The 12,208-nt window shown below is 42.8% G+C and overlaps 1 protein-coding gene across 1 annotated transcript in view; it reads left to right on the top strand.

Moving 5' to 3' along the window:
* GREB1L (GREB1 like retinoic acid receptor coactivator) overlaps positions 1-12,208 on the top strand; it is a 3,215,862-nt gene that overhangs the window by 992,419 nt on the left and 2,211,235 nt on the right. Inside the window, exon 3 of the mRNA XM_044065377.1 lies at positions 6,438-6,600. Coding sequence (XP_043921312.1) covers positions 6,441-6,600 — 160 coding nt within the window. The 5' untranslated portion in view covers positions 6,438-6,440. The remainder of the gene's footprint in view (positions 1-6,437; positions 6,601-12,208) is intronic.

The raw sequence follows: 12,208 nt of genomic DNA, 5'->3' as shown, positions 1-12,208 counted from the left end.
ATGTTTATCTATGATTCCAGAGTGGGGGATGGTGTCGAAGGCCTTGGCGAGGTCTAGATAGGTTGTGTAGACCTCCTTACCCTCGTCCACAGCTCTGGAGACTGATTCAAAGAAGTCAGTCAGGTTCAGGAGACAAGATTGGCCCTTCACGAACCCAAACTGGGTGGGGTCCAGTGTTTGAAGGTTGCCAATGTCTTTGTTTATAAGTTCCATGATAATTCATTCCATGCCCTTGCAGATCAGGCTCGTCAGACTGATGGGACGGTAGTTCCTGGGATCCAAGGTGGATCCCCCTTTGTGGAGTGGGATAACTGTAGCTGTGCACCACTCAGTGGGCACGAAGCCTGAGGTGAGGCTATGATTAAACATGACACTTATTTTATGAGGTGCCAGTTCATTTTGTAGTTCATGTAGTACACAGCCCAGGATGTCATCTGGTCCCATGGATGCTGTATTCTTAGCTTTGGAGAGTGCGGTTTCTATCAGTGTGGCCTTGATTACCGGAATTTGGCAATCTTTTGGTATTGAGATTGGCCCTTTGGGGGGTTGAAGTTGGCACTAAATCGATCTGCCAGGATATTGGCAATATCCTTGGGATCAGTATATTTAATGCCATTCTATTGTTGGTCAGAGCAAATTTGAGCATTGCCATTTAGATTCTTGACATAACTATAGAATGCCTTGTGGTTGTCTTTGGAGTCTTTGGCAATTTTATTTTTGTAACTAGCTTTTGAGGATTTTATGAGGAATCTCAGCTTCTTACTGAGGCTGGTAAGGGAGTCTTTTGCATCCTGGGATTTTCCTCTCTTCTGCAACAGTTTCTTCCTTCTGTTGTATAGTTTGTTTATGGCAGGGGACCACCAAATTGGCTTCCTTTTTTTGGAGAAGTGCATCTTGGTTCTATTTGGGATGACACGATTCATGCATGAGTGGATCTGCTCGTGCAGTGCCTTAGTGTAGGATTCAGCAGTCGAACTTTCAGATCCCGTCTGCATGAGTGCCATGAAGTTTGTCACTTCTGACTTGAGTAGCATGAAGTTGGCTTTGGAGAAGTTTTTTACGGAGGTTTCCTTACTGGGGGGTGGGGGTGGGATGTGGATGTCAAGGGTGATTTGCTTATGGTCAGACCTGACCAATGAGGGGGGTGACCACTGGTGTGGAGCATCTATCTCCCATGTCGGTAATGGCCAGGTCTAGGATATTGAAGCCTCTGGTGGGACAACGGATTAGTTGATCCAGGGCATTGGAATTTATGAATTCCAAGAACCGTTGAGAAAAGGTGTTTTGGTACCTGAGTAGTTTTCCCAGTTGATGGCAGGGTAGTTGAAATCGCACAGTATTAGGTTGTTTGGTTGTATCTTAATATTTTCCAGTATGTTTAGAAAGGTGTAATGAGAATCTTGGGGCATGGTGGGGGATCTGTAGCAAGCTGCAGTTTGGATTGCAGTCTTACCTAGTGTTAGTTGCACCTGGAGAATTTCAGATGCATTGTGTTGGTCAACTAGCCTGGAGGTGTGAATATCCTTGGTGAATATGGACACCCCACCTTTAGTGTTTCAGTCTTGGTTTGGTGGCCGAAAAGTGTGGTAAGAGTTTTAGCCTGGTATTGCAGGGGTGCTCTCTGGATCCATGAACCAAGTCTCAGTTACTGCACAGATATCGATGTTCTCCATTTTTAGGAGTGCCTCGAGAGAGTGCATTTTGAGGTTTAGACTTCTAGCATTGAGTAACATTACCTTCAGATTTTGCATGTTTGTATCTGTTACGTTGGTGGTTTTGTCCTTTGAACCTTGCCTAAAAAAGGCACTATAGGGGCGGCAAGAGCTTTAGCCAGTAACCTGAATCCCAGGGGTGACCGGTGCAGACCATCGTTGGCAAAGCATCTTGGTTTGTCGATCATGTCTTCCCAGGCAGAGAGATACTGGATCCCCTTTGAATAATACCAGAAGCTTAGCCAAATGTTGAAATCAATCATTTTGCCCTTGTATGGTGGTATCATTCTGGGCAAAGGCAGGATGCTACTCAGGGCTAGGGTCATACCTGCCTGGGCCATATTGTCCAAGAGCTCTTCCATGTCTCTCTTCATGTAGTCCATGGAGGTACATTTCAAGCCATTCACTCCCAACATGGACAATGACAGAGCCGTATTTGTACTTGTTGCGGAGTGACTTGAGTGCTTGCATTATGTGGCGGATCCTGGTACTCAACAGGCAGCTGACTATCATTTTCTCCTTGTTCAGCCTGGTGAGTGGGACATCAGTGTGCCTGACTATAGAGTCACCTATGACTAAAGTATTGGTTACATTGTCTTGCCTTAGGGGCTGTTGTTGGGTGGCACACTGCTGTTGTGAGCTATGTGTCACTTGGCTGTGACTGGTGTTTGCTTGCGTTTCAGCTTCGGAAGTCCTTGTTGCTTAGGAAGGTTAATGTTAAGGGCCTCCCCATATGTGGGTTTAGTGTTGCTATGTGTGGGTTTTGAAGGGCTATGTGTTGCTTGAGGTGTACTGCAGGTGTTAACCTTCTCCTCTTGACTGTCTAGCACAATCTTGGCTGGAGAGAGCTTTGCTTCCAGTTTGGTTATGTAAGTGCATCTCTCGCAGGTTGTCGTGTTGGGTGGTAGGAAGAGAGGGTTGTCTGTGTACATGAGGCAGTTGCCGCATTGCCCCAGTTTGCCCAGATTCACCAGGTGAACAGGAGAAATCACCAGAAGCTGACCCTTGGACATACCTGTTTAGGTGCTTTTTTTTGTAAAGTACAAGAGCTGTTTTCCCTTGCCTTTGCAAGGTACTTTGCAATTATAGGCTGTTTAGTGCTTATGAATAATTTCTCTTTATTGACAAGGAGAGTTGAGTACTTGTATCAGTTTCAGCCTTTCTAGTGCTTTCCAGCAGGTTCTAGAGCAAGTGCTAGTCACAGGGATTCAGATTTTAGTGCTACTACTGAGAAAACCAGCTAATTCTAAGGGAAAATTTGAAGAGCAGACTTTCTAGCACCTGAAATAGTTTAACCATAGCCCTGCGGTGCTGCACGATGCGAAAAATGCGTAAACGCAAGCGTTTTTAAGCAGAAAGTTGACAGGGATAGAAATCAGCCCAAAAAGGCTAATTAAAATTACAATTTCAGAGCTGGAAACCACTCCTCTAGTGTTAGATAAGGCAGTACAATGCTCACCACTCCCACTGGTAATCAGTAGGACTTCCCTCTACCACAGCAAGGTCTGGATAGCTCTGAATACAGAAAATGAAGTCCAGAGACGAGCAAAGCCTGGAATCTGGACTGTACTGGCTAGGAAAGGTGGGAAACGAGCAAACAAGTTAGTATTTTTTTTTTTGGTTAAAACAGGCTAAACAATGCAATAATACAGTAAATAAACAAAGAAAAGGCTAACACACTTGAGTGTGTAGTCCTAAACAGTAAATGCAATTAAAACTCTACAAAGTTAGCAATTTAAAACTTTTTAAATGAAGCAAGGCAAGTGCACAACTGAAAAACGATTTGAGGCAGTAATAAAGTAGAATAAGTAGCTAGTCTACATATACAGAGAAGTCTATATATATACAGAAAAGCAGCTAAAACCCACTTAAACAATTCAGATGCAGTGCAACCCAGAGCACTTGAGTTGTAGCAATATTAAGGCAAATACAGTTTTAATAAATGCACTAAAATATACTCTATATTTCCAAAAAGTTTGAGAAGCACAGTCAGAACACAAGGAGATTCAGGCAACTTTTTTTAAAGAAAGGAGTAACAGAAGGCCTTCTCAGATGTTCTCTCTGCATTAGGTCGAATGAGCTAATGACACTAGACTGGGAGGACAGGCCACTAGTGTTTGAGCTGGAAGTTAATATAATAGTAAGGAAATGCCACCTGGTAATATGTGGTATTTTTTGTACAGTGGCATGCAGACATTATTGTCCTTATTTAGTTTATTGATCAGATCCATTTAGAATATGGCAGCATTTTGTTTATATATAGTAAATGAAATCAAGAAATTAGAAGGACCCTATCACTATTTTATAAAGGAGATGAGTGGTCTGAGAGAGAATTATGCAAAAATAATTATACAGCTGAATCGTGTGTATTGTGAGAGATTTTTTAAGGAGACATGCCAGTGATCTGCAAGTGTTCTCGTAATGAGGTTGCAGCTGGTACATTAGGTGTAAGATTAAGAAATTCCTCATATAACATGAGAAGTTCAAGTTTGCTGGTGGCAAAGCACTTACTTGACAGTAACAATACTACATTGTTTAGAGTTCACTGTGCTTGTCCTGTGCTATCTACCGTTACTTGTGAGAAGTCAACTGTAATATATAATTTTAAGAAAAACTCAAAGAAAAAAAAAAATCCGAAAAATAAACTTCAAAACTCAAAAAACTGGTGCAAGGGAAACAAAAATGTTAGCACTTTTATTCTATTTTAATGCGTTTAGCAGTGAAGACCATTTGTTTCCTTTGCGCACACAATTTTAAGATTCTGAACTTGACATGCGAGCTGGATGTGTAGGGTATATGGTCCCGAGTTGTACTTTGATACATACCTGTTGATGATTGCTGTAGGATGTGAAACTGCCAGTACAACACATTGTAAATGTTGCTGGGCTTGCTAACAGCTATATGTTACTATTATTGTAATATTAATGTTTTGGTACAGAGTTGTTTTGTTGGAATCGTTCAATGGGTGTTAAATGTTTCGTTTTGCAACTGAGAATTAGTAGTAAAGCCAAAAAGAATGAGTGTTAACGGCACCAAGTCAAGAACACTCTGTGTATTGCTATCAGTCAGAAAGTTGCAAAAGTTACAGAACTTGTTATGCATTTTCTGATTAAAAAAAAAATTAAAAACTGTTAACTGACATTGTTGACTGTAATTCTGGCACTACTGTCTGAACTTCACAGTTAAGAGAGACAGAGTGTAAGTCTTGGCCATGATTAAGAACATCCCTGAAATTTGAGAGATGAGAAGTGTCTGCCAGTAAGCACTGGAATGATATAGAAGTCATTCTGGCCATTTGTGTTTCAATTTTCCTTACTATGCAAATTCTAAATAAAACATTGATTGTTTTGTAAGTGTATCGTACTAAAGAATGTAACTGTTACATGCAATTTAGCAGTGTTACTGAGACTAACATTAAAAATGAGTTCCAAACCTTGTGCATGATAAATTCAGATGCACAGTGATGCATCTGTTTTGGGATATCTAGCTTGTACACGCCTGATAGACATGATCATCTGTGAGGTGTTCTGGTAGTGTTATATGTAGAAACCAACAAGTGTTTTATCATAAATTCATTGACACACATTTCTGTCAAATACTGCTATTACGCTGAAACAAATACCAACAAAATTTTATCAGACAGTGAAGTGGGAATGTGTTGTGCTGAGGGAACTTCTCATCATCTCAGAGTCACGCCTCCAGATGTGTCTGCAGTTAACTCCTACTGACACCTCTAGGCGTTAAATATTGCTTGTTCATATTTGCATCAATAATTCCAAAACCGTGGTATGTACAAGGTTTTAAAAGATTTCATCTTAAAGCTTACACAACGGCAAACTCAACTGCATTAATGTTTGACCTCTGTCTTGTGCAGTTAAATAGATGTTAACTGTTTTTTATGCTGCAGTTTATATAGATATAATTTTCACATTGATCTAAATATCTCAACAACCAAGTAACAGACAGAATTCCTTAGCCTCATATGAAGGTTCTCAGCTGGATGAATAAAATGCTGCTGACAGTATGTGTGTAACTTGAGTGGATGTTGAGCTATTGTAAGTAGTTTACAAAATATTAGAAATGTAATAGTTACTGTTTACTGTGACTTATAAAATTCAGTGTAAGACGTAGAATCTAAAGAATGCTACCACTATAAAAATAGTTTGTCCTGAAGAGTTTGCATTTACACATGTCCATCTATTCCAGTGTTGCAGTATTCACTAGTGGGTTTACCCTTCTTTCCATCAGCTTGTTAAGGCAGGTTTCCAAAGCTTTTCCAGTCCCTGTTGGTGCGTCAGATGTCTGATGGTGTAGCCTGGAACGTGAGCCATAAAAGTGACGTCTGCGCGCACCAGTCCTCAGAACTTTTCAGCCGCCAGCCGTACTCCAGGTATTCTTGCTACTTGCGGACGTCTGATCAGTTTCGCATTAAGAATGAATGAATGAGCAAGTCTGTGGAAATGAGAATTGTCAAGTAGAGCCCATTAGTCTAGTTCATGGCTTCTTGCCTGTATGTAGAAATGGTAATGAATTTATTTTTGTAGACTTAAATGTAGGTGATGGTAATCCAGTCACGGTCATGGTAATCCAGTCAAGGTAAGTGGCCGAAGCAGGCTAGTTGGATTGTCTTCTAGATGGGTTCTGGTACTTTTTATGTGTGTTCTAATAGTGTGCCAAGTTAAATAAAATGCTAATTTACCATTTCCCTATTATCTTTTCTTGCAGACCATGGGAAATTCATATGCTGGTCAACTGAAATCTGCTCGTTTTGAGGAAGCGCTCCATAATTCAATTGAAGCGTCTCTACGATGTGACAGCACTGTGCCACGACCAATCTTCTCTCAGTTGTACCTAGACCCTGATCAGCCATTGTTGTCTCCTGCAGAAGGTAAGGAGAGAATGCAGCACTAAGAATTTCCCTCAGTTTTTTGAAAGCAGGTTTATTAAAAGCCATCATCTATGTGACCAGAAGTACTAATTGTGTCACACACACCTGTGAGTCAGTTGTTGAACAGCCTGTTTTATCTGAATCATTACATGATGCAGAAGAAAGACAGGATATGGTCCATAAGTATATAAAAAAAACCCACGAGTAATGGCTTCTCATTATTAGGATAAACTTTGCACTTTTCCCCAGTGATGGATTCTACAATATGATCTGATGGATGATCTTTTCATTCTTTCTCAATACGTGGGTTCAGATCCAGTCCTCGCATTTCACTCTGCTGCATACTTCAGACTTCGGATCCAACTCTCAAGCCCCTCCCTCTACCCATAATGCCATCTCCATTGCCCCAGATCTCATTTGCCATCATTGTGCACAGACACAGGTTCCTCTCCCGAGCATTATTCAGAGATATTTTATGAGTTGATCTTTCTTCTCCGTAAAAGTTTCTCCTTGGCTAATGTTCATGTTTCACTGTTGCAGTCCTGTCTTGTAGGATTTCCTGCCGTGAAAGCCCTTGGCTGGCCTGACTACCAGAGAAAGAAAATCTCCTTCCTCCATGGGCTGGCAGATGTCCTGACCAACGTCTGTATGCTTAGGTATATAGGGAGCCAGCTGACGTCATGATATCAGTCTTTTCTTGTCTGAGCCCGAAGCAGTGTTTGTGTGTTGGTTGGTCCACACCAGAGAGAGAGAAGTTGTCTGAAAGCTAAGTACCCCATTGGAGAGCTCTTTTTTTGTGATTTAACTCATGTCAGATTAGGTTAACAATTATATCTGTTGTGGTAAGCAGATTGCACACTTCCATTCACTTTTTTGTTAACTGTTTAGGCCCAAATCATGACATACCTAACTGCTGTTTCTGTGTCCATTTAAACTGTAGGACTATTGGGTGTAGGGCCATGAACTTAGCTAGACAACTTAGTCTCATGTCTAGTTCGCAGTGTCCAATGGCTTCCGCCAGTTGTTCCGAGGTTGAGCTCCCTAAGAACAAAAGTGATAAAGAAAAGAGACCCAAGCTTAGGACCTCTGACGACAGTCTTTTTCCATTGAGCAGTTCTGCATGGCTCGTGATCGTTGAAGAAGGCAAGGTGTATTCGCAGTTCCCTTTCAGAGCTAAGGCAGTGTCACAGGCCTCTGTTGAGACCTATTTGGAGTCTGACATGCCGTCTGGTCCCTCAGCTTCTACACAGGCCTTGGCATTTTGGTTCATTCATCGGGTCTGTTGCCATTTGGCAGGCCTCTGCTTCAGATGCATGTACTTTAACAGGTGACACTCCTTTGCGACGTCAACCTACACTGATTATTCATTCTTCCAGAGAGACTGGCATCAGAGTTGCAGATGGTCCAAGGCCAGAGCTACCCCAAAGAGGGGAACTTCCTCAGGGCCTACACTACCACTCATAGGGATATCAAAAGGATTTGATCAAGGTAGCTGAAGACTATCTCCCTGGTCAGATCTAGACAACCCCTATTGAGTTTTCCCCAGGGAAAATAAAAATGGATCGCTACCCCTGAAGTACTTTGAGTCTGATGAGGAGTCTGACCAGGAAGAGTTTGCTTCTGATGAAGGACCCTCCCTGACCTCACTTGAGGATTCCGATTCTGAAGAAAACTTGGCTTCTGCTTCTCCCCCGAGGACATTACTTTTGGAGAAAACTCTTCATGCCATGAGGGAATGCTTCCATTTGGAAGCACAGGATTACCTACAGTCTAAAAGGGGGTTAAGGATTTCCTTGACCTGCCAGAGCACAAGTCACTTGCCATTCATCCTGTTTTAGAGATTGTGGAGGATGTTTTCTTGGATTCCTCTTTGAATCCTGATTCTCTTCCTCCAGCCTCAGGAAAAAGACGGGTTTTATTGGGTGCTGGACTCTCATAAACATCTTTTTAAGAACCCTTCTGCCCAGGACCCAAAGGGGGTAGAAACGGTTTCTCTAAAACCCCTTTACCAACTGATAAAGAGAGCAGGGTTCTTGTGATAGATTTGATAAAAATGTTTACACTTGTGCCCCCCCCTTAGTTATGAGGGCACTTAACTGCTAATTCCACATGATTAAGTACCAGCAGACCATTTTGGATCAAATGAAGCAAAAACACAGTGCTCTTGAGGACAAGAACCTTTCCAAGGAACTATTAGATCTTTGTCACTCTAGCTGTCAAGTAGTTAGGCATTTCTTACTCTGGATATGATGCTATGAAGGCTTCCAGGCAGGCTACGGGCACTGGCTCTGTTATTAAAAGGCATGCATTTCTAAGGGAACAGTCTCACTCTGATCATGTCAAGTCAAATCTTTTGGATGCTGCTCTGGACAAGGACTTCCTCTTTGGACCTAAAGCTGAGGCTGTACTTTAGATTATGGAAGACAAAGTTAAATCTGTGCAAACTTAAAAACGTCCTTCAAGTTCAGCCACCTAGGTTTAGTATGAACTATCCCTCTAAACATTGATCCTTTCCTTCACAATCCAAAAGCAGACAGAGGAAACGCCGGAGGGGAAGTACACAAAGGCCACAGTAATTATAAAGACCCAGGCAGTGGACCTCAGATGCTCCCAGACATGGGAGTTGTAGGCCCCTAGCCCCATGCAGAGTGCAACAATGACTCATCCATCCCATTCTCTTTGCAACCCCCCCCCCCCAAAAAAAAAAAAAAAAACTAGTAGGAAGATTATCCCTGTTCAAGGAAAATTGGTCCCTATTTACTTCAGACAGGTGGGTTCTATGCATCTTTTCAAATTAATACAAACTTTGTTTCAAAGAGTCATTAAAATAATCAGGCTATCCAGACAATTCCACTAAACCAAAGAGCAGAGGCAGTTTTTTAAAATCAGAATTTGTACTCCCAGGGTTCAGTGGAGCCAGTTCCAGAACAACCAAAGGAAAAGGGTTTCTATTCCAGGCTGGTTCTAGTTCCCTGAAAGGAAGGCTCTTGGGAGTCCCATTTTAGACGTGTCTACCCTCAATCGGTCACTGCTAATTGCAAAATTCAAAATGTTAACTGCAAAAACTTTTACCGATGATAGCTCCTCAGGCCTTCATGGTCAACCTGTCTCTACAAGATGCCTACTTGCACATTCTGTAGAGGAATCACACAGAAGCTTTCTACTGTTGAGAGCAGGTACCAGACACTTTCAAGTTTTTGCACTGCCCTTTGACTCCTCTCCCACTTCCAAGGTCTTCACAAAGTGCTTAGCCCCTGTAATCACCTTTTGCAGGACTTGAGGGGTTGAAATCTGTCCCTACCTGGAAGATTGTCTAATACTAGCCACAAGTCTGACCAAATTCCACAAGGCTCTGTTTACCGAGGACCTCTTAATCTTCCTGGGTTTTACCATAAATCTCAACAAATCCAACACAAATGCATACACCAGGATTATTTTCCTGGGGGGCTGTTCTGGACTCATCCCTTCAAAAGGTTGTCTTACCACCAGACAAGTTCTCCTTCCTGACTACTTCCAAAAGATCATACAGAGACAATGCCCGTCAGCCAGAGAGTTACTCAGTGCACTGGGCTACATGGCATCTTGCATCCTTGTGGTTCCTCTGGCCAGGCTGCACATGAGGAAGCTCCAGTGACGCATCAAAAATGTGTGGTGCCAGCACACACAATCCCTTTCAACGGAAATGCAGCTGATTCTTTGTCTCAGGGAAGAGTTTGCATGGTGGGCACAGGCTCGTGCTTAGAATCAGGGTCTTTCTTTCAGATTCACTCCTCAGGAGCAAACACTCACCACACATGCTTCAGAGACAGCCTGGGGGGGCTCTTTTCAAACACTTCCAATCCCAAGGTAAGTGGAAGATTCAGTTCAGAGACAAACTGGAAAGAGCTGATGGCAGTGCAAAAAGGCATGGTAACATTCAGAGAAAAATGGAAACCAGTGGTCCTGCTAATCAAAACAGACATCAGTCACGTTTACATAAACAAGCGGGGGGACCCATTCCTACCCTTTGTTGCCTTGCAATGCAAGTTTGAGAGACCACTCACCTGGGGTTTCATCTCTTGGAATAGTACCTTCCAGGTGCTCAAAATACACTAGCACATCTCCCCAGCAGAAGCCTGATGGATCCTCATGAATGGAAACTGGTTCGGGAAACCTTTCTCAGTGTAGTCAGGAAATGGGTAGTCCCAAGCAAGACCTCTTTGTCAGTAAGGAAAATGCTCAACTGAAAAGATTCTGCTTCAGGAGCAAACTACTGTCAGCCTGGAAGACAGATGGTTTCTCTCTTTTTGGACTCGCCTCATTGTTTATGCATTCTCACCCTTACCTCTACTTTCTCTGGTGCTTCTAAAAATAAGGGGAGAGGGGCCAAGGGCAATTTTGATAGCTCCAGACTGGCCCAGACAGCATTGGTATCCTCTACTACTCAAACTAACCAATGTGAATCCATGGCAGTTACCTCAGAGGGTGGACCTCCTGACTCGGGACAAGAGAAAGATTGTACACCCTAGCCTGCAGACACTCACTCTCAGCCTAACTAATCCCACAGCATCCAGGATGGAGCCCCCCCCCCCCCTGCCAAGCAAGTAGGTTCAAGACATCCTTAAAGAAGCCAGAAGGCCTTGTACTAGGAAATCTCACTCCGGTAAATGGAAAAGATTTTCCATTTGGTGTCAGCTTCTGTGGGGATCACTTCTGTGGTTCTGCTCGACAGGGGCACAGGAAAATAATTTTCTTGGGTGGCGAAAGCCAGGGAACTTTTTTTGGCTAGGCTTATATAGGCCTGAGGGCCGATAGCCTAGTACCTACCTATGAACAAGAGGGCCACAATCCTACTTTAGCTAAGATCTGCATTATCCTAGATTATCTGGCTAAGTCTGGTTGACAATGCCGTATCCTATTCTTCCATGAACATTCATGCCTCTGCCATTTTGGCTCACATCCCTCCTCTTCCTCCTGTCTTTTCACACTCCCTACTAAGGCAATTCCTTAGGAGGTGATCCACATCAGACCTCCCAGGAGGCAACCCACCCCTCCATGGGACCTCAATTTTATTCTGGAAAAACTGACTCTGCCTCTTTTTGAACAAGCTGCTTTTGCTAACTTAAAGTTTCTAACTTGGAAAACTGCTGTTTTGCTGGCTCTTAACCTCTGACAGGAGAATCTCTGAGCTGCAGGCTGTCATGGCAGTAGAAATATTCCTTGTCTTCTGTCCAGGCAGTCTCCCTCAGGACTCAGCCTTCCTTTATGCCCAAGGTGGTTACTGACACATCCTTGAATCAAGCTGTGCATCTGCCCACCTTCTTTCCCAATCCTCAGAACCAAAGGGGAAAAATCCTACATTCCTTGGATGTGCATAGGCAGCTGTGTTACTGTCTTGACAGAACTAAAACATTGATAAAATAAGACTAACTCTTTATGGCCTTTCACACAAGTTCTGAAGGGAAACCAGTTTCCAAACAGACAATTTCCAAATGGATCTCTCACTGTAGCTCACTTTGTTACAGCCATCCTGACAAAAAGCCACCTGAGGCTGTCAGTGCTCTCACTCTACTAGGGCTACTGCTACCTCTACTGCCTTTCTAAAAGGTGTAACTACCACTGTAGTGGT

Source organism: Protopterus annectens, chromosome 3.part0, assembly GCF_019279795.1.
Source record: "Protopterus annectens isolate FY-2018-M chromosome 3.part0, PAN1.0, whole genome shotgun sequence".
Taxonomy (NCBI): Eukaryota; Metazoa; Chordata; order Ceratodontiformes; family Protopteridae; genus Protopterus; species Protopterus annectens.
This window is presented reverse-complemented; position numbering and strand designations above follow the sequence as displayed.